Below are 20,289 nucleotides of genomic sequence, written 5' to 3' on the forward strand. Positions count from 1 at the left end.
CACTAAAAACAGGCATTTTTCAAGTACTGAATGTTGGTTTTGTGAGTCCATGTGATGTACGTGAGTGGGAGACCATGTACTGACCTAAAGGGGTTGTCCAGGATTTTGATACTGATAGTGCTCAGGATAGGCCATCAATATCAGATTGGTGGGAGACCGACAACCCAGACCAATGCTGATCAGCTGTTTAGTTGTAGCTCTGGTGCAAGGAACTGAGCTGCTGTTACCAGCTCTATCCAGTACACAACGGTACACAATGGATGGAGCTTTGCAGACCAGGGGTAAAAGGCGTACGTAATAAAACAGAATATATCCTGGAGAACCCTTTAGCCCTTAATCTTACTTTAAAGCAAACCAATCAGGTGATTTATGCTGCCTTATCTGGGAGCAGGATATAATAGAAGAAGAGACGCTGAGCTCTGTGATATAAAGGTTTATAGGCTTTGGAGAAGGATTTCTGAGGAAAAAACAGTAGTTCCCAACAGGACTCCTAGGAGAGACAGTGAGTCCCGAAAATCCTGCCCACACACGGTGATTGACAGCCGTCTGTGTGCACACCTTGATGAAGAAATGTATCATGCTTTGTTTGGGCATCATAATCAGGACTCTCACTGTCTCTCCTAAAAGTCCTGCAAAGATCTTACTATACTTTACTCATATATACCTGTATATCACAGGAACTAGGCTTGCCTCTCTCCCTCCCTTGCCTGATATCGCCTCCCTCTCTATGTTACCGACTGAAGTGACTGCTGCTGTAAGTAGACACTTCAGCACCACTTAAAAAGGTTGTCTCACTTCAGCATTTGGCAGTTATGTAGAGAAAGTTAATACAAGACACTGACTAATGTACTATGATTGTCCATATTGCCTCCTTTGCTGGTGTTGGAAGCCCAACATTCTATTGACTCCTTACTTCAGGCCTTTACAGCAAAATTGAATTGGGCCGTAAATACCTAAGGCTTATATATAGCGTACCTTCCCGACAATCACCTGCTTGTCAGCAGAGGAGACCGCTGCTCTTTCATGCAGTGATCTCCTCCACAGTATGGGGAGTAGCTATTGCTAATGCAATCACTCATCCGAATACTGAATCATTATTTGCCGGAAGCAGATCATGATTAGATTAGCGCTATCTGCTGCCGGCAAACAATGATGTTTAAATTGGCTGAAAGATTCCAATTACATGATGAACAAGTAACTCTCCCACAAAGCAATCGCTGTGGACAAGTCTTATTTGCCCAACAGACAATAGACACTGCTATTTTATCTGGGAAATCGAGAATCGCCATGCCTGGGAAACAATAGAGGACTTATCTCCTAAGGAGCACACCTATGAACACATGATTGATGATGCTTCCAGACCTCAGGGAACCATGGCCTGCGGAAACCTGTTGTTCCACATTCACACATGGTAATTATGTGTCCGCATCCATTCCGCAATTTTGTAGAACGGGTGCGGAGTCGGCTGCATTGATTTTAATGGGGCCGCAAAAGATGCGGACAGCAAACCGTGTACTATTCGCATCCGTACTTCTGTTCTGCAGCCCCGCAAAAAATATGGAGCATGTCCTATTATTGTCCACAATTGCGGACAAGAATAGGCATTTCTATTATAGGGCTGGCCTGTGCGTTCTGCAAAATTCTGTGTTTTGTGGATCTGCAATTTGCGGACCACAAAACACATACGGTCGTCTGAATGAGCCCTTAGAGGAAGGAGAGCTTCAAGGATGCCGCCTACAGGAAGGTGTTAACCTCTAAAAAGATTTTCAGCAGTTTTTGACCTCCAGGCTTAAGTTCCAGTGTATCTGCAGATTAGCTTGCTTTCAGTTTCACAGTGAACCCGTCATGTTGCTGCTCTGACAGCTGGATGTATAACCCTTTTTTCTGAATTCCTGACAGCTTAATATAACAAAATTATTATCAAACTGATACGAATATGGATTAAATGAGTGTTTAAAAGTTCAAAGATAAGGACTATACATAGCTCTCAGAACAACAAAATGAAGGGTCCAAACTAAAAGCAAAATGCTCTGCAGATAGACTAATACGCAACCCTATAGGACAACAACTGCTGAAAATTTTTAATGAAAATAATTTTTAACCCAAAATGAGTAAAGTGCAATAATAAAAAATGCATCCAGGAGGTGTTCATAGCCTTTAAGTCTTAAGTTCAGTGATATTTGTAATGTGTGTCCTAGCTGTTAGCAATTTCTGGCACACATACCGCATTATATACATATACTAAAATAGACATATATAATGCACACAGACTAAAATGCTTATTAAAAACTGAGGTTCTAAACATCAAAAAGTGTTAAAACAAATTAATTTTTCAAAAAGGGTAGTAAATCTTACTTCCTTGTACATGAGCCACTAAAAAACAAACACACTTACAAACAGCTTACCAAGCTATCACTGTATGACTCGGCCTTGGCAATCGCTTCTTCTACAGCCTCTTCTGCCACACGTAAGGCCACTGAAAGGGTGTCCATCATACTGTGTCCTGAAAGTAATATGTCACTTTCATAAATACCTCATAGTTTAGTAATTCAATTTATATATATATATATATATTTTTTTTTTTTCATATATCTGGACGGCATTCCTCAAGAGACTCATGCACGCCAATAACCTAACACATTTTGCATCTTGACAACCTTGTGCTCCCTTTAGGGCTTGTTCACATCACCTATTATGGATTCCGTCATTGTTATGATGGAAAATAGCGTAATCCAGAAGACGGAAGTCAAAACTGTAGCCTTTAAGAGGCATTCCATTTTGCTTTCCGTCATAATAGAAGTCTATGGGCAAGCATAACAGATCCGTATGGTTTCCGACGGAAAACAAAGTCGACAGGACTTTGTTTTCCGTCTTGCATAACGGAAACCAGTCAGATCCGTTATTATTGCCCATAGACTTCTATTATGGCGGATCAAAACGTAATGCCTCTTAAAGGCTTCCTTTTTGACTTCCGTCTTATGGATTCTGTTATTTTCCATTATAACCATGTTACAGAATCCATAACGGTGGATTTGACAGGGGTCTATCAAGGCACAAAGAAGGAATGCAGATTGCACTCTGAAACGTATTGCAACATTTTAAAACTCATTTTGTTTTATGTCATAGGTGCTCATAGTCTTTAATGGTTAATGATTACGGTTACAAAATTAAATAACAGTATTATGCATATTTATAGTAAATATGTTGAGCTTGTGTGCTCCCAAAAAGCAGAATTATACCATATGTGGCATTGGGATATCAAGTCAATAGATCTTTTAAATTCATCATGGGCATCTGACACAATCATCGTAAATGTTACCTTGTGTCTGCCTGTAGAACGTTGAGTCACTCCCACAAATACTTCCTTCATTTTCTAAGCTTTCATCAATGAAACTTCCCTCTGAAAAGAAATAAATGACATTCATTTCAGACTACAAAAATAAGGACTATACCCCATTTAGCTGCTGGTTCTGTGCATTCCTCTGTAAATATAGAAAATATAGGATAGTATATATGACCATCCTAGGAGTGACCAAACTTTTTTCACACTTTGTTTATTCATAGCGCTGTGAGGTGTACCTGTAGATTACAATTTATTTGGCCACCAGTGCCTTAACCCAATAGACATGGTCAATCACTTTGGTGAAATACCTAAGAACGTAACTTACTTACCTTCTGCTGCTCCTGAGATATCTGTCCCTGCCAGCTGCTCTGATCTTTCATCTGACACCCACTGGGATGCCAGGCGGCACATTCCATCAGTCAGGAAGTCCTGCTGGATGGCTCTGTACACTCCTTATCAGTATGGAGGAGGATTCTGGCTGGCTTAGTGAGATGCATTGTCAATAATTCTCCATATGCAGCTGGTATCTTTAAAGAGCACTAGTATCCTGCTGCTTCTAAAGCATCATACTCAGCCACCCAGAATCCTACCCTGTACTGATGAGGTGCAAACACCCCAAAATAACTGTCTATGGATGGATATTTGGCTGGGCTATTTGCCTTTGTCGTGTCCCAAGGCTTTTTAAAAAATTGGACGTTGACTCATAGGAAATCATAAGGTGGCACTAGAGAGATGGTTCTCTTTCCCTAGGAGATACCTCTTTGCACATTATTTTCCCATGAAGCACTGTCAAAAAGTCTTCTTACTAGCTGGTCTCTTGAAGTAGATTCTGTACCCTGCCTAAGCTTAACAGACAAGATAACCTTTACAAAAATACCAGCACATATATGCCATCTTCTGTTACACTGTTCAAAAATTCTGTCCTGTCAGAATTTTTGTCCTGTCATTCATAGGAAACACTAGTACAGAAGTCATAATCTGAGAACAGAAGATAAGTATCAAGTATTTAAGGATAGGTCATCAATATTACATCTGCGGAGGTCTGAAACCCAGGAACCCTGCTGATCAGGGCCCCTTTATGGGCACAGCGGCATCTTCCTAGGCCAGTGACGTCACCACAGATCGGTCACGTGGCCTAGTTGCAGCTCAGCCCCATTCAAGTCAATGGGGCTGAGCTGCAATACCAAGCACAGTCACTAAACAATGTACAGCACTGTGCTTGGTAAGCTGTCAGGAGGCCACAATGCTCAGTGGAGCTACAGTGTGCGCAGTGTCTTCCTGAAACAGCTGATCCGCAGGCGTGCCGGGACTCGGACCCCTGCAAATGTGATGGCCTATCTTAAATATATGTCATTATCTTTTCCAGAATAACCCCTTTAATTATGAAATGTGTGCAGCATGCTACTGGATTATTATGTCTGTTAAAAACAAATGTGCACATCTCCATGTTTGCCTTCATCAGAAGCTTTGAAGAAAGTAACATGGCATAGTTCATTACTAAATTCAATCACCTTGGCACCAACCATGCAAGTCAAAGAGCAAATTACAAGAACTTTCAACCATGTAACAATTTGGACTAAACACTTTTTGATGATATTAAAAGGGTTGTTGTATGTCTTTTACGGCAGTCAAAGAAACGGCACGTATCCATGTCATGTGTGCAATGTTCGAATATAATCAAGGGAAATTTTTTTCACCACCCCCATACTGGAAGGACATACAAAATTCAAGTTTTTTTTTACCTGCGAATCAGCGAATGTAGTATATATGATCAAGTGCACGTGTGCCTTGGCTTACATATGGGAAACGATACAATCGATTATGGATCGTATATGTAAACACAAGTTGTGGGAGATGGAGGTCAGTGTATTCAATGGAGCTTACAGAGTTTAATAGAAGGTTATATGCAGATAATAATGTCTAAAAACAAGGTCAAAAAGTCAGTTTATGTGTGTTGCTCCCCCCCCCCCCAGTTTCCTCTCTATCAGAGGTATCAGTCTGAGTCTCAGGAAGTGCGGGGGAAGGGGGGGGGGGGTAATGGAAACATATGTATGGTCTTATAATCTATATCTTATAACCTATATCTTATAAACGCAAATGTCATGTTTGTCATGTGATGGTTTTTCTTTTTAGAACCTATATATCGTGAGCTTGTCTTTGAAATAGAGAAATGTAATCCAACTACATCCAATGTATGTGTCAGTTTCCCCGAGCGCTAGTATCCCTTTAATTTGGATTCCAAGAATTAAATGGTGAAGGGGTATTTCCCTAACAAAATCTTGGTGCCCAACGTGGGGCTCAACTAAAGGACACTTCATCTGGTCTCCGACAAATTGGACTTTATCTTAAACTATATCTGTGTCTCCCTGAGTGGTTTGTCCGGTTCGAGGATCTGGTGATTGAATGTATGTATAAGGTCCCTTTCACACGAGCGTGATTTCCACGCGGGTGCCATGCGTGACGTGAACGCATTGCACCCGCACTGAATCCTGACCCATTCATTTCAATGGGTCTGTGTACATGAGCGTTGTTTTTCACGCATCACTTCTGCGTTGCGTGAAAATCGCAGCATGTTCTATATTCTGCGTTTTTCACGCAGCCCTGGCCCCATAGAAGTGAATGGGGCTGCGTGAAAAACGCATTGCATCCGCAAGCAAGTGCGGGTGCGATGCGTTTTTCACTGATGGTTGCTAAGAGATGTTGTTTGTAAACATTCAGTTTTTTATCACGCGTGTGAAAAACACATCAAAACGCATTGCACCCGCGCGGAAAAAACTGAACAACTAAACGCCATCGCAGACAAAACTGACTGAACTTGCTTGCAAAATACTGCGAGTTTCACTGAACGCTTCCGGCCCCAATCTGCAACGCTCGTGTGAAACCAGCCTAAGTCCTTTTATAGATGTGCCTATTTTTGGTGAGAACCTGAAAATGACCATGATTGTTGGATTTTGAGACCTAAGAGATGAACAGTTTCAATTGGGAAGTCTTTGGTTTAGTTTTGGGAGTTTTGGTATATGCCTTATTTGTTCTTTATTGTATGTGGAACATCTTGGAGAATTACAGGAAGGGTAATCAAAGTCCTTGGACTCCAATGTACGGTTTGTGAGGTTTTGATTGGTTAAGAAACTCAGTAACAGAATACATTAGGTAAATATAGTGGGGAAATTCTGAGGAAACTGAGGGAAAATAGACGTCTGAATAATTGTTTAAAGGGCTTCTGTCACCCCACAAAAGTCATTTTATTTTTTTGGGCTAGTTACATTCCTTATAGCGCCTACCAGCGATGTCATCGGCGCAGGCGCACTGAGGGAGTTCTCAGAGCGCCTGCGCCGAATGAACAGAGGCGCGCGATTTTTGAAATACTGACAGGGTCGGCCGGAGGAGGAGATCACGGCTGGCCCTGTCAATCAACACGACGAGGGGGCGGTTTTCTGCTGCGGCTACCAGCAAGTAGATGCCCTACTTGCTGCTAGAGACCGGATTTGCATATTATAAAACTTCGTTTTCTCAAGAAACGGCCGCATGAAAGTAAGTGACAACATTATATTCTCATATATTGCGCTATAAGGAATGTAACTAGCCCCAAAAAAAAAATATGACATCCAAAATGGGGAACAATTTCAGTATACCAGAGGGTTACAAAACAGCTAAGACTTTAGTCGAAGAGAGGGAGGGAAAAGAAGGTTTGAAAAATATTGACAGGGTGTTGAAGAAGGTAGGAATGAAGAATGTGAATTTGAATGTGGATACTTGGGAAAGATTCAGAAGGACACATTGTGGTTGGATGAAGGATCATGGATGTGAAGAAGTAGTATATACCTGGGTTAAAGTGGCAGGGGAAGTTGAAACTGAGGGCTGGAGAAGTAGTCAGAGGTAGATTGTTGCATACTCAGAAATCAAAAGACAATGACGCTGATGAATGACCTCCCCCGTATCGAACTGCCTCTAGACCTCCAAGAGGGAATGGACCGGAGGGATGGACTTGTAATGTCTGTTGCAATCAGAATCCAGACTGGGCCAATGCGTGCCGAGCCTGTAGTGACACACGACCCCACAGACCTGTAGGACTTTACCCTGTTCTGACTAAGACAAGAAGCCAACCTAGACTCACAACAGGACAACAGGGGGCGACGGGAGGAGGACCTGATGCAACCTCAGGACCACCTGGACAGGTCATTGGAGCGACCAGCTGGAATCAGGAGCCTGAATTTCTTCACGCCAGTGTGACTGAGTACTACCACTGGAGTCCGAAAGACCAACTCTGACTTTTGACCCAACTGCCCGACCCTCGAGACCTATGCCTACTTCTAGGACTCTACAACAGACACAGGTGACTTATGGGGCTATGTGGACTGACTTGAAGGATCTGATGTTGCTGAAGATGGGCGAGTCACAACATCAAATGGTGAATGACTATATGAACGAACACAGAAATGTCCCCGTGGATATTATGACTAGAGACTGGGTCAAGACTTTACAGTCTGGGACTGAATTTGCCAGGGTTTTTACAAAATGGGCACGTACAAGGGAGGAAGAAAGTTCCCGAAGTCTTAAAGACGTAGTACAGGTTTCTCAGGAGACTGTAGAGACTTATGCTGCAGGACTAAGAACTATCTGGACTGACATGGGTTGGGATCAAGCTGGAAACATGGGAGAAAAACTGTTGACATGTGCATTCATGGAGGGGCTTCGATCCACCCTCCAGGCTAAGGCTACTTTCACACTCGCGTTTTGTGCGGATCCGTCATGGATAATACAACAGATAATACAACCATCTGCATCCGGTCAGAACGGATCCGTTTGTATTATCTTTAACATAACATTAATATGTATAAATATATCAGGGGTCAGTACAGAGATCTATCCCATCATTTATTTATCCCCAGGACTGTGACTGTGACGAGGGGACATCCTCTGCGTCTGGAGAAAAGAAGGTTTGTACACAAAGAGGATTCTTTACAGAGCAGTGAGTATATGGAACTCTCTGCCTGAGGAGGTGGTGATGGTGAGTACAATAAAGGAATTCATGAGGGGCCTGGATGTATTTCTGGAGTGTAATAATATTACAGGCTATAGCTACTAGAGAGGGGTTGTTGATCCAGGGAGTTAATCTGATTGCCTGATTGGAGTCGGGAAGGAATTTTTTATTCCCCTAAAGTGGAGAAAATTGGCTTCTACCTCACATTATTTTTTTTTTGCCTTCCTCTGGATCAACTTGCAGGACAGGCTGATCTGGATGGATAAATGTCTTTTTTCGGCCTTATGTACTGTTTATAACTAAGACGGATCCGTCTTGAACACCATTGAAAGTCAATGGAGGAAAGATCCGTTTTCTATTGTGCCAGATTGTGTCCGTGAAAACGGATCCGTCCCCATTGACTTACATTGTGTGTTTGGCTCCGTTTGGCTCAGTTTCATCAGACGGACACCAAAACACTGCAAGCAGCGTTTTGGTGTCCGTCTCCAAAGCGGAATGGAGACTGAACTGATGCAAACTGATGCATTCTGAGCGGATCATTTTCCATTCAGAATGCATTAGAATGCAAACTGATCCGTTTTGGACCGCTTGTGAGAGCCCTGAACGGATCTCACAAACGGAAAGCCAGAACGCGAGTGCGAAACTAGACTAAGCTGAAAGCTTGTAAACCTGAATAGTGTGTGACACCTTTAACCCAATTAATTGCTGCAGCCAAAGGGTTAGAACTAGACATGAAGAAAAACCCTACTCTGGTTAAATACATGGGGCAGGGCACCGGTCCCAAACCCAAACGTGATTTTAAATGTTACAATTGCGGCAAACCAGGTCACATGAAGAGAGCTTGCAGGGCTCCCAGGAAACCTAGAGACAACGGTAGCCAATTTATTCCACAATCACCACCGTCTTCAGACTAGGATACCGGTACCCCCATGATAGCTCTGCCTGTATAATTAGAGTCTGTAGGCCCCCAAATACATATCCGGGTATCCCTAGGAAATAAAAAGGCAGTACCATTCCTGGTCGACACGGGGGCAGCCAAAACAGTTGTTGACCAGAACTTTTTAAAACCTTATCAGTCTGTCCTAGCCAACTGGTCCCCTCCTGGAACTGTGGTCTTATTGCAATATGTCGATTACTTACTTTTGTGTGCTGAAACGGAGACCAGCTGTCAAGCTGCCACTCTGTCATTCCTAATTTTTCTCCAAGAAAATGGGTGTAAAGCTTCTAGGCAAACACTGCAGTTTTGTAAAGATAATGTGATATTTCTTGGCTACTGCCTGTCACACGGTGCCCGGCACCTCACCCCCGAACGAAAAGAGACAATGGAAAAGATACAGGTGCCCAAAGGAGCACAGACCTTGAGAGTATTTTTGGGTCTTGTCTCATACTGCCGTCCCTGGATACGACACACATCTATGTTAATGCAGCCCCTCTATGACTGTTTGTCTTCTGATCCCTTTCATCTTACAGTAGAAGCTGTACTTGAAACTGTGCATACTGTCTGCCCCCGCTCTGGGCATTCCAAAATATGATGAACCTTTCTGTTTGTTTTGTTCTGAAATGCAGGGGCATAGCACTGCTCTACTGACTCAGAAACACGGAGATCAGCAACGCCCCGTTGCCTACTTTTCTGCTCGCCTCGATCCTGTTGCCAGAGGTGCCCCCTCTTGTGTCAGGGCAGTAGCGGCAGTGCAACCATGATTGAAAAAGCTCCTAATGACATTCAAGGCATTCTCACTCAAGTGCAACCAAAATATATCTCCATGGCCAGACAACCGAGACTACAGTGTGCACTCCTCATGCCTGCAAACATCTCATTCAAACGTTGTACTACTCTGAATCATGCTACTCTGTCACAGATTACAGATTCAGAAATTGGAGAGGGAGGTGTATCAGAACTTTTAACTGATCTTGTTGTACATGCCCCTCATGATTGCGTACAATGAATGCAGCAGGAAACGTCTGGTTTTGAACACGTTCATGAAAAACCTCTTTCTAATCCTGACTATTTTGTAGATGGAAGCAGGTTCATGGGAGAGGATGGCCGGTTCTATACTGGATATGCAGTGGTCACACAGCACAAGGTAGGTACAGCTGAACCACTCCCACCTCATATATCAGCACAAGAGGCAGAGTTAAAGGCACTCACTGAGGCGTGTAAAATGGCCAAGGGGAAGAAGGTAAACATCTACACAGACTCAAGGAATGCTTTTGGTATTGCACATGACTATGGACCTATTTGGCGGGCCAGGGACTTCCTAATATCTGCAGGCCAGCCTATAAAGAATAAAGACTCTGTACTAGAACTTATGAACTCTCTGTTGTTACCAGAGGAAGTTGCCATCATGAAGGTCAAGGCACACACCAGGCACACCACGGTGGAGGCAAAAGGTAACGATCGAGCTGACAAAGCGGCCAAACAAGCCGCACTACAGCCCATAAAGACTGTCCCCACCCTGGTAAAAATCCTGAAGCCTGAAGACGTGTCTGTAAGTATGCTCCAGAAAATGACTGATCAAGCACCTCCTGAGGAAAAAGAACTTTGGGCAAAGCACAGGGCCAAGGTTGATGAACATGGAGAAACAAAGAAAGAACTTGTTTACCTCATCCAATGTATCCTGCTATAGCACAGGAGGACCATGGGCCTACCCATCTGTCTAAAGGTGCTATGGTAAGTGTTGTAAATGCTGGTTGGATTGCACCAGGGTTTTCCACAGTAGCAGCTCGGTTTGTACGAGGGTGCATGATTTGTGCATTGAATAATCCCGGTTAAGTGGTGAAGACTCCAAGCAAGCACATCCCGAGGCCTTTTTACCCATTTCAGAGATTGCAGATAGACAATATGTACAGCTACCTAAGGTAGGTGTGCATGAGTTTGTTCTTGTGTGTGTTGATCTCTTTTCAGGATGGCTAGAAGCCTTCCCAGTAGCAAGGGCAAATGCAAAGAATACCGCCAAGAAATTGGTCAATGAACTGATATGCAGGTATAATGTGTTCCTGAAGTCATTGAGTCAGATAGGGGGTCCCATTTCTCAGGAGATATAATGAGGGAGGTCATGCAGGCGCTAGGGGTCACTCAAGCATTTCACTAGCCTACCATCCTCAAAGCAGCGGCTGAGTTGAACGCCTCAACGGCACATTGAAGTTAAAGATCCAGAAAGCCATGCAGGAAACCCAAAAACCTTGGCCAGAATGCCTGCCCCTCGCCCTATATTCTGTTAGGACCACTCACAACCAAAAAACAGGACTGTCTCCTTTTGAGATTTTGTTTGGGTGCACTCCCAGGCTTGGGTTGTACTTTCCCCAGCAGTTACAGATGAACAATGACAATCTTGCTGGGTATTTCCAGGCCCTCACAAAACAGCTTGAACATACTTATAAACAAGTGTTTGCTTCACTTCCAGATCCTGACTCAGAAGGAACTCACAGCTTGCAGCCCGGAGACTGGGTGGTGATAAAGAGGCATGTGAGAAAAGATTCGATGGTCCCTTTCAGGTACTGTTGACCACCCACACCGCTGTAAAGGTTGAAGGAAAATCCAACTGGATACACGCTTCTCACTGCAAGAAAGTCTTGGAACCACAGGATGAAGATCTTCCTGCTGACAGTGTCTCTGACCCGTGTCAGCAGTGTTTCGTCCACTGAATTAAGAATGGGACAATGCTATGATACGGCACCATCATGTGCTGTTTGAAGGACTGAATGACATAAAAAAATTGAGTGACTGCTGAATCTGTACTCACAGTCCTGTGCCCTGTGCCCTATTTCGCCGTGCCCCTCAATTTTTCTGAATTGACTGAACTGGCCAACTCTACTATCTTTTTCTCAGGCATGAAGCAGGTTAAGTCTAAAACTACAGACAGGGAAGCATCCTTACCGGTTGCAGGATGGGCTGAGCCCCCCTGGCTAATGGTAAACAGATCAGGGCCACCAGTTGATTATAGCTCTACCCCCTGGAACGAGAACATGTGGTGTAATGTGTCATGCTTTCCAAGTTGGACACACTGTTATTGTTTGCAAATACAGTCGAAAGGTATGTCTTTTAATCCTCATAACAAATTTGGCTGCAATGACTCTAACCCGAACAGCCTGGTGCAGTGTGTTGGAATAGATCTTGTAAAGGGTAAGAATCTGGCCTTCAACAACCGTGCCTTAGTTGATTTAATTGCTGGAATAACCTCTAACTGCTCAGAGGGTCAGGAAAAGGGACCAAAACTGGCAGAAGGTGTCCGGCTGGCCAAATTGATAACTAGATAAATAGTTGTTTAATAGTATGGTGGTTGCAGTCCCAGAAGATATATTCCTGGTCTGTGGGCATAAGGCATACAAGTGGTTGCCCAGAAATGTCACTGGTCTATGTACAATTGTCTGGCTTACTCCTGCAACCTTTATATTACCCCATTCCAACATAGATATAAATGCTGTACCTAAACATACTCTGTATCGAAGGGCCAAGGACAATACACCCAGACCAAATGGTAAACCTCACGTAGTACAGATGAGCATCTCCAATAAGATTTTCAGTACCTTGTTCTTGTACCCCATGGTAATGCATGTGTGGGACAAACTAGTGGTGGCAACTGATTATTTGGATGATCAGATATGGGAGATGTTAAGACTCATGAACACCTCTAACATTGTCCAGAACCAGATAATCATTGTCACCAATCAACACACCTTGGTTTTAGACTACCTGACAGCAAAGGAAGGAGGTATGTGTCAGGTTGTAGGACCTGCCTGTTGCCATTATATACAGTAGATTCTCAAGGTAACCTACAGGTAAAAGCTGGAATAGAAAAGGTGAAAGCCATGAGAGACAAATGGTTACAGGAAAATAGTGCAGACAAAGACTCATGGTGGGGAGACACCTTTTCCTTCCTCAACCCTGCCAACAGGTTCAAAACTTTGGGAGGGTGGTTTATGGGAATTCTTCAAAGGATTGTCCAAGTCGCAATAGTTATCCTCATATTATATGCATTGCTTAGGCTACTGTTTATGTGCACAAACAAGTATGTACCAAGAGAAGATATTATAGAGACTAATGAGAAAATCTTCTGTCCTGCCCCAGCTGCAGAACTGAAGGTATCTCAAAATAGAGGAGAGGAGAGGAGAAAAGAATGGAAACATACCTATGGTCTTATGATCTATATCTTATAACCGCAAATGTCATGTTTGTAATGTGATGGTTTTTCTTTATAGAACCTATATATTGTGAGCTTGTCTTTGAAATAAAGAGAAATCTGATACAACTACATCCAATGTATGTGTGAGTTTCCCCGAGCGCTCGTATACTTTTAATTTGGATTCCAACAATCATAGGGGGAAGGGGTATTTCCCTAACAGAGTCAAACATAGGTACTGGCAATTTGCTGTTACCATTGCCAGCTCACTTCCATAAATCATGTCATTCGATCTCTCAACTTAGGTTCCAGGTCTTGGAGCAAGTTAGACGACATCGAAGATGAGGTGATATTAAAACACAACTGTTGCGCAGAGAGGCGTTTTGGATTCATACCCTGGGGACATTGCAACCCAGGGGATTGAATTGAGAATATTAAATTACTCATCTGATATAAGATCTATGCTTATTATGCTTATGAGTTAATATGTTCATTTCTGGGTTATTTGGGGATTTTTCTTACAGACTGGGAATTTGCAATGATTTACTACAAGCAAGTGATATTTACATCGATCTTAGTTGCACATCCGATTTTTTTATAGATTTTATTTATTTTAGTTTATTTTGTATGTTGTTCGTCTGAGATGTCGTTACAATGGGTCAGTGGAGTGACTCACTAGCATAGCAATTCGCTATCACAGTCAGCTGTGGGTGTTTTATGTCAGAGAGGAGAAGGAGTTTGGATAGGTTTTTAAATCTACACATTACTCTGTAATGAGCTGATGAAGGCTGGACGGGACAATACGCATCCTCATGTATTGATGAAATAAAGAAAGAGATGTTTTAAAGAAAAAGAGCGTCCGCTGGGATTTTTTGCTATATTTCCATTGGAGTGATTCCTTTCCCGTGCCGACGTGATTACCATTTTTGCTAATACATCATATAGTGGACACCTACAACTACAGGTGCTAGAGTAAGGGAATCCAGAAAGAGACAGTGTCAGCTAACAAGTTTCAGAGTGCCATCTTTTGCCTCACTGCCAGCCACCATACTCTATTATCTGGGATGAGAGAAACTGCACTTTGTACAAACTACTAATGAATGTGCTGCTATCTGTTTTTGCAATCAGTAAAGAAAGTTTTTTGTTTTTTTCAACTATCCCTGTCTGGTTCCTTTCATCGATACATTTTTCACTGCAGTGAACCCCAGGGAGCGACGGCCTGAGGTAGGACACACAATAACATCTCATCAGGGCCACTACCACTTTCATCCTCTGCACTGGTTCCTTGGGCACCCGCTGCAGATGCACATGATAAATTGCAACTGTGTGAGGAACAGATAAGAGGAGAACAAAGAAGGATACCTTGTGAGTATCGGAGGTTACATGTGTGGATGTATCAGGAAAGCAGGTCAGAGATGTATGGAGTGGATAGGTTGTGGACAGCCTTTTATATGTTGTTAGTATTTTGAACTAAATTTGCTGGGCAATGGGGAGCCAATAAAGGGATTGTCAGAGAGAGGAAACAGAGAGGGTATGAGAGGAGAGGTGGATTAACTGGGCAGCAGAGTTAAGGATAGATTGGAGGGGAGCGAGAGTTCTAAATAGGCCACAGAGGAGAATGTTGCAGTAGTCCAGGCGGGAGTTGATGAGGGCATACACTAGCATTTTAGTTGACTCCGGAGTGAGGAAGGAGCAAATACGAGCGATATTCTTGAGTTGAAAGCAGTAGGTGGAGGTGAAATACATTCATAATGATTGGTATAGGCTGCAAGTGTTCTACAAAAGTCTTAAAGATTTATACATTGCTCCAAATAATACACTAGTAATAACAGTAATAATTATGATTTAAAGTGAGTCTGTCAGTAGTTTTGACCTTGCTAAAGTGCAAGCAGTACTAGGTAGAGACTGGGAGAGCAGTACAAACATATCTTTTGTGGATTTTCTATCATCAGAGTAGGGTAAAGATGAAAACTATGCCCACCTCTCTATTCACCATTTGGTACCAGAGGGGCTAGTGCCTCCATCCGATTTTCATGATTCTTAGCTTTTTTGTGAATTGGCTGAACATCACTGTTTTTCCAAAATTGTTTCTATTTAGGTGCCCCTTGACCTCTTCCAACTGGACACCACAGTGCCAAGCCTCTATAAATAGGTAAGTATAAGTGTAATAACCATATGGGATGTTCTAAACTATCTGAAGCCATGATAAAAATAAAGCATGGCACTCTATGCAATAAATTTTAATTGACATTGTATATACACTTCCAACCTCACTCCTCAATGACCCAGCACCAGGACAATGATACACTCTGACAGCAGTGAGTACACATGAGTGTATCTGCCTGTAAATGTACAGTATGCACACTAATCGACCATAACACAAAAACCACTGACAGGTGAAGTGAAGAACACTGATTAACTTGTGTATTGCAACTGTCTAGGGTGGGGAACATCAGACAGAAAACAGAAGAGAACAGTTGATGTGTTGAAAGCAGAACAAATGGGTAAGTGTAATGAACTGAGTGACTTTGACAAGAACCAAATTTTGATGGATATATAACTTGATCATAGCATCTCTAAAACAGCAGGTTTTCTGGGGTTTCTGGTATGCAGTGGTTCATACCTACTGAAAGGATTAACATAGGGTGCAAAGACTAACCTGTCCATTCTCATATTGGAGCCCGGAGCCAATGAGGTGGCATGACCGGGCTCCAGAGTGTTAGGACATGATGCCAGCAGCTCCACCTGTCGTGTAGGGATGCCGGTGTGGGCTGCTTTCTCCTCAGTATAGAAGGCCGGTGGTCCATAGGAAAATAACTGTGTTCCTATTAGGTGTTAGGTGCCAGTCTCACCCCTGTGACCTGCACCTATCTAGTAAGCCATACCAGCAAAGTGAAGCGGCGCACACCATGAATGCGTGCTCACCTTCGATTCATTTCTATGGGGTCTCCGAAAATAACCGAGCACTTCAGCCCCATTGAAGTGAGTGGAAGCCAATGGAAATAGTCGAGTCAGCGGTCGGATATTGTCATTGACCCCCATAGAAATGAATGGAGGGTGACCGCCCCACTTCACTTTGCCGGTATGGCTTACAAGATAGACAAGCCCCCATTGTCTGAGATGGGAATGCCCCTATAAGTTCTTATTAGAGGCCTAATAGGAACACAGTGATTTTCCCACGGAATGCAATGGTAAGCCATTTGTATGGAATGGGCAACAACCGTCACACACAAACAGCACTGCCTCGGCTACTGTAGTCGGCGCTATAGAAATGAATGGAGGGTGACCGCGCATGCACATCTGCGCCCTCCTTCACTTTTTACGGTTCAAATTACTAGATAGGTGTGGGTCCCACAGGTGTGACCGCACCTTTTAGACGATGGGGGCATATCACTAGGATGGGAATACCCCTTTAACTACGGCAGGCCTATGAAACTTAAGAAGATCCCAGGCTGCCATAACAACTAAATGGCTCCAGCAATTTCATTGCAGGGGAGCTGTTTGGTACCCTGCTCCTGTAAAATGACCACTCAGATGCCGTGGACGCAATCGACCACAACATCTAAGGAGTTAAGACTCTACCAGCTGATGTCTGCTGTGTAAAATAGCAGGCATCCACCATCTATGAGGCTTGTGCATGTCCTGAGAGGTCACCAACATCTACCATACATGTACGGCATGTGCTGCAAAGGGTTTAATGGTTCAGAATAGCGATCAGCTGTTTAAGAAGGCACTGGTGCTCCTGCGAGGGCCACTGCCTTCTCACCGCTTACCACACACAGTGTCATACATTGTATAGCGGCTGTGTTTGGTATCGTGCTCAGCCCCATTAACTTGAATACTGCTCCTAGGCTATGTGACGAGTGTGTTGTCACTGGCCTAGGAAAAGCTGAAAGAAGGCAGCGTTACTCACAGGAGCGTCGGTGCCTTCTTAAACAGCTGATCGGCAGGGGTCCAGGATTTCGGACCCCCAGCGATCACATACTGATAAACTATTCTGTGGATAGGTCTTCAGTATAAAAATGGCAGAAAGCTACAGTAGTAACACAGATTCTGTGCCATAACTAGCTAATAACAAAATACAGCACCAGAGCCAAGATCCTAACAAAAACAAGCATAGTACATAAACAGCAGCAAAGCCAACCTCATAACATAACTACAGCACCAGAACCAAGCATGATACATAAAAACAGCACCAGAAGCAAAAATGGTACATAAATAGAGGACCAGAACTAAGCACTGTGCATAAATATGGCACCAGAACCAATCATGATCATTGTGTCTATGGTCCATGGGGATTCCGTAAAGCAACTTTCTTAATGCTATGTAAATGCTGTTAAAGGGAACCTGTCATCAACCTTATACTGACCTCACTGAGGGCAGCATAAAATAGTGACAGAAATGCTGATTTCAGCGGTGTGTCACTCATGAGCTAAAAGTAAGTGTTTGCTGACAACCAGCATCATAATCATTGCAGCTCGGGCCTGGAAAAGAGTCACGGTTATTCGTAATCTCCTGCTCGCTCACCCATCTGCTGATGATTGGCAGTTCTCTCCTAGAGAGAAAGGGAGAAAACTAGGTAGAAGACTGTCAGTCATCACCAGGTGGGCAGGGAGAGCAAGAATTCATGGATAACCAGGGCTCTTCTCAGGTGCCGTGACTCTTTTCTAGGCCCAGTCTGCAATGATTGTGATGTTGGTTCTCGGCACCCACTTACTTTTAACTTTTAAATGACAGACCGCAGAAATCAGCTCACCTGTCTCTACTTTTTGCTGCCGTTACTATGGACAGCATAAGGTTGATGACAGGTTCCCTTTACGAACAACTCGGGCAAGATGGCTGCCCCCATAATCATGTTCAGAAAATGGGAACTAGAATACAAAAATCTGTAATCAGAAAATAAAAACAGATTAGAAAAAAGGATATGTGTTACTATCTGATTTTAACTGGCAGATAACATTTTTGATGACACATTTCCTTTAAAGGGGTTGTGTCACTTCAGCAAATGGCATTTATTATGTAGAGAAAGTTAATACAAGTCACTTTCTAATGTATTGTGATTGTCCATATTGCTTCCTTTGCTGGCTGGATTCATTTTTCCATCACATTACACACTGCTCGTTTCCATGGTTACGACCACCCTGCAATCCAGCAGCAGTGGCCATGTTTGCACACTATAGGAAAAAGTGCCGGCCTCTCTGGTGGCTGGGACCATGGGAGCACACATAGGCTGGTGCCTATTTCTATAGTGGGCAAGCACGGTCATCGCTGTGTATAACGTGATGGAAAAATGAATCCATCCAGCATAGGAAGCAATATGGACAATCACAATACATTAGTAAGTGGCTTTTATTAACTTTCTCTACATGATAAATGCTATTTGCTGAAGTGACACAACCCCTTTAAAGGATGCAATTGGAAGAGGAAAAAATAGGGAGACAGTCATCGAATGTCCGATTCCCAAAACCCAACGTTAACAGCAGGTTTGGAAAATGCAAGTACTGTATATTACAAATTGCCTATATTCAGATTATCATAAGTTTACTGTGTATTACTAAAATATTTTTCTTAAATTCGATATAAAAGGGCATCTATGACCTTTTACTAGCGACTTTTGAAAACTGGTTGCAGTAAATTGGTTTAGGGCTCTTTCACACGAGGGGATGCCGTGCGTGGAATCCGTTGCGTGAAAGAGTGCCAAGTCCCGCCCCGGACAGCAGAGACACGGAGCTTTAACATGATTGATAATGCTCTTTGCCTCTCTGTGATTTTTTTTTACTAGAAAATCACGGTGACAACTTTATCTCACTGTAATTTTGTAGTAAAAAGGTCACAGAGAGGCACGGAGCATTATCAGTCATGTTAAAGCTCCGTGTCTCTGCTGTCCAGGACGGGGCTTGGCACTCTTTCACAGCATCTGCTCGTGTGAAAGAGCCCTTACTCTTTCAGATGTCTACTAGATGTTGTGCCAACTCTCTGATCCGACATGAGGGCATAGAGATTCTAGATCTATCAGTAGAAATAAAGATATGAAAAATACATGTATTCCATTTGCATTTTTGTTATATCCGATGCATAATATTGTTTGGCTTTTGGCAGCAGCTACACAGAAAAAATGTGAAGCTACTGAAATTGAGCCAGACGACATGCATATTTTAGTATACAGTATGTGCATATGGTATAGTGGGGCTGGCGCTATAATAAGAACATTATGGCTGCTGGAATATTACAAAGCTCTATAGCTGATGCTATTAAACTGTATCCAAGCTACAGCTGGCACTATTGTATGGACATTGTGGGTGACCTAGCACCATTATAATAACATAGTATTATTTTATAGACATATAGGGGGTCATTTATTAAACAGATATTAGGCATATTTCTGGCACAGATTGTGGCACAAAGGTCCTTTTCCCTACTCACGTCAGGTCTGAAAAAGTCGGCATGGCATGGGAAGGAGACAGGCGTAGAAAATGGTCGAAATGTAAGAAAGCTAGAATGCTGTCTTACATTTAGAAGTGGCGGTGGATCTGCTAAAGTTATGTAGAGGCCAGCGCCTCTACATAACTCCAGTAATCCACCACCAGCTTAGGGCTTTATTACAACCGATGTCTAAAACGCTGGTCTTAATTAATGTGCCCCATAGTTTTGTATTACATCATAGGGATTATGGGGGTCATTTATTCTCCTAAAATGCGCCTATAATAGGCGTATTTCAGGCGCAGATTGCGGCGCAACGGTCAGTTGCGCCACAATCTGCAACTTTTCCCCGCTCACGCCAGGTCTAAAAAAGTGGGCGTGGTGTGGGTGGGGAAGGGACGGAAGGCCCATCTCATTTATCATTT

The 20,289-nt window shown here is 43.1% G+C and overlaps 1 protein-coding gene across 1 annotated transcript in view; it reads right to left on the bottom strand.

Annotated features, from left to right (window-relative positions):
- Positions 1-20,289, bottom strand: part of LOC122938981 (myosin VIIA and Rab interacting protein) — a 570,956-nt gene that overhangs the window by 152,840 nt on the left and 397,827 nt on the right. Inside the window, exons 5-6 of the mRNA XM_044294890.1 lie at positions 3,320-3,400; positions 2,406-2,503 (exon numbers count right to left, since the gene is read on the bottom strand). Coding sequence (XP_044150825.1) covers positions 2,406-2,503; positions 3,320-3,400 — 179 coding nt within the window. The remainder of the gene's footprint in view (positions 1-2,405; positions 2,504-3,319; positions 3,401-20,289) is intronic.

The sequence above is a fragment of the Bufo gargarizans genome, chromosome 5 (genome assembly GCF_014858855.1).
Source record: "Bufo gargarizans isolate SCDJY-AF-19 chromosome 5, ASM1485885v1, whole genome shotgun sequence".
Lineage (NCBI taxonomy): Eukaryota > Metazoa > Chordata > Amphibia > Anura > Bufonidae > Bufo > Bufo gargarizans.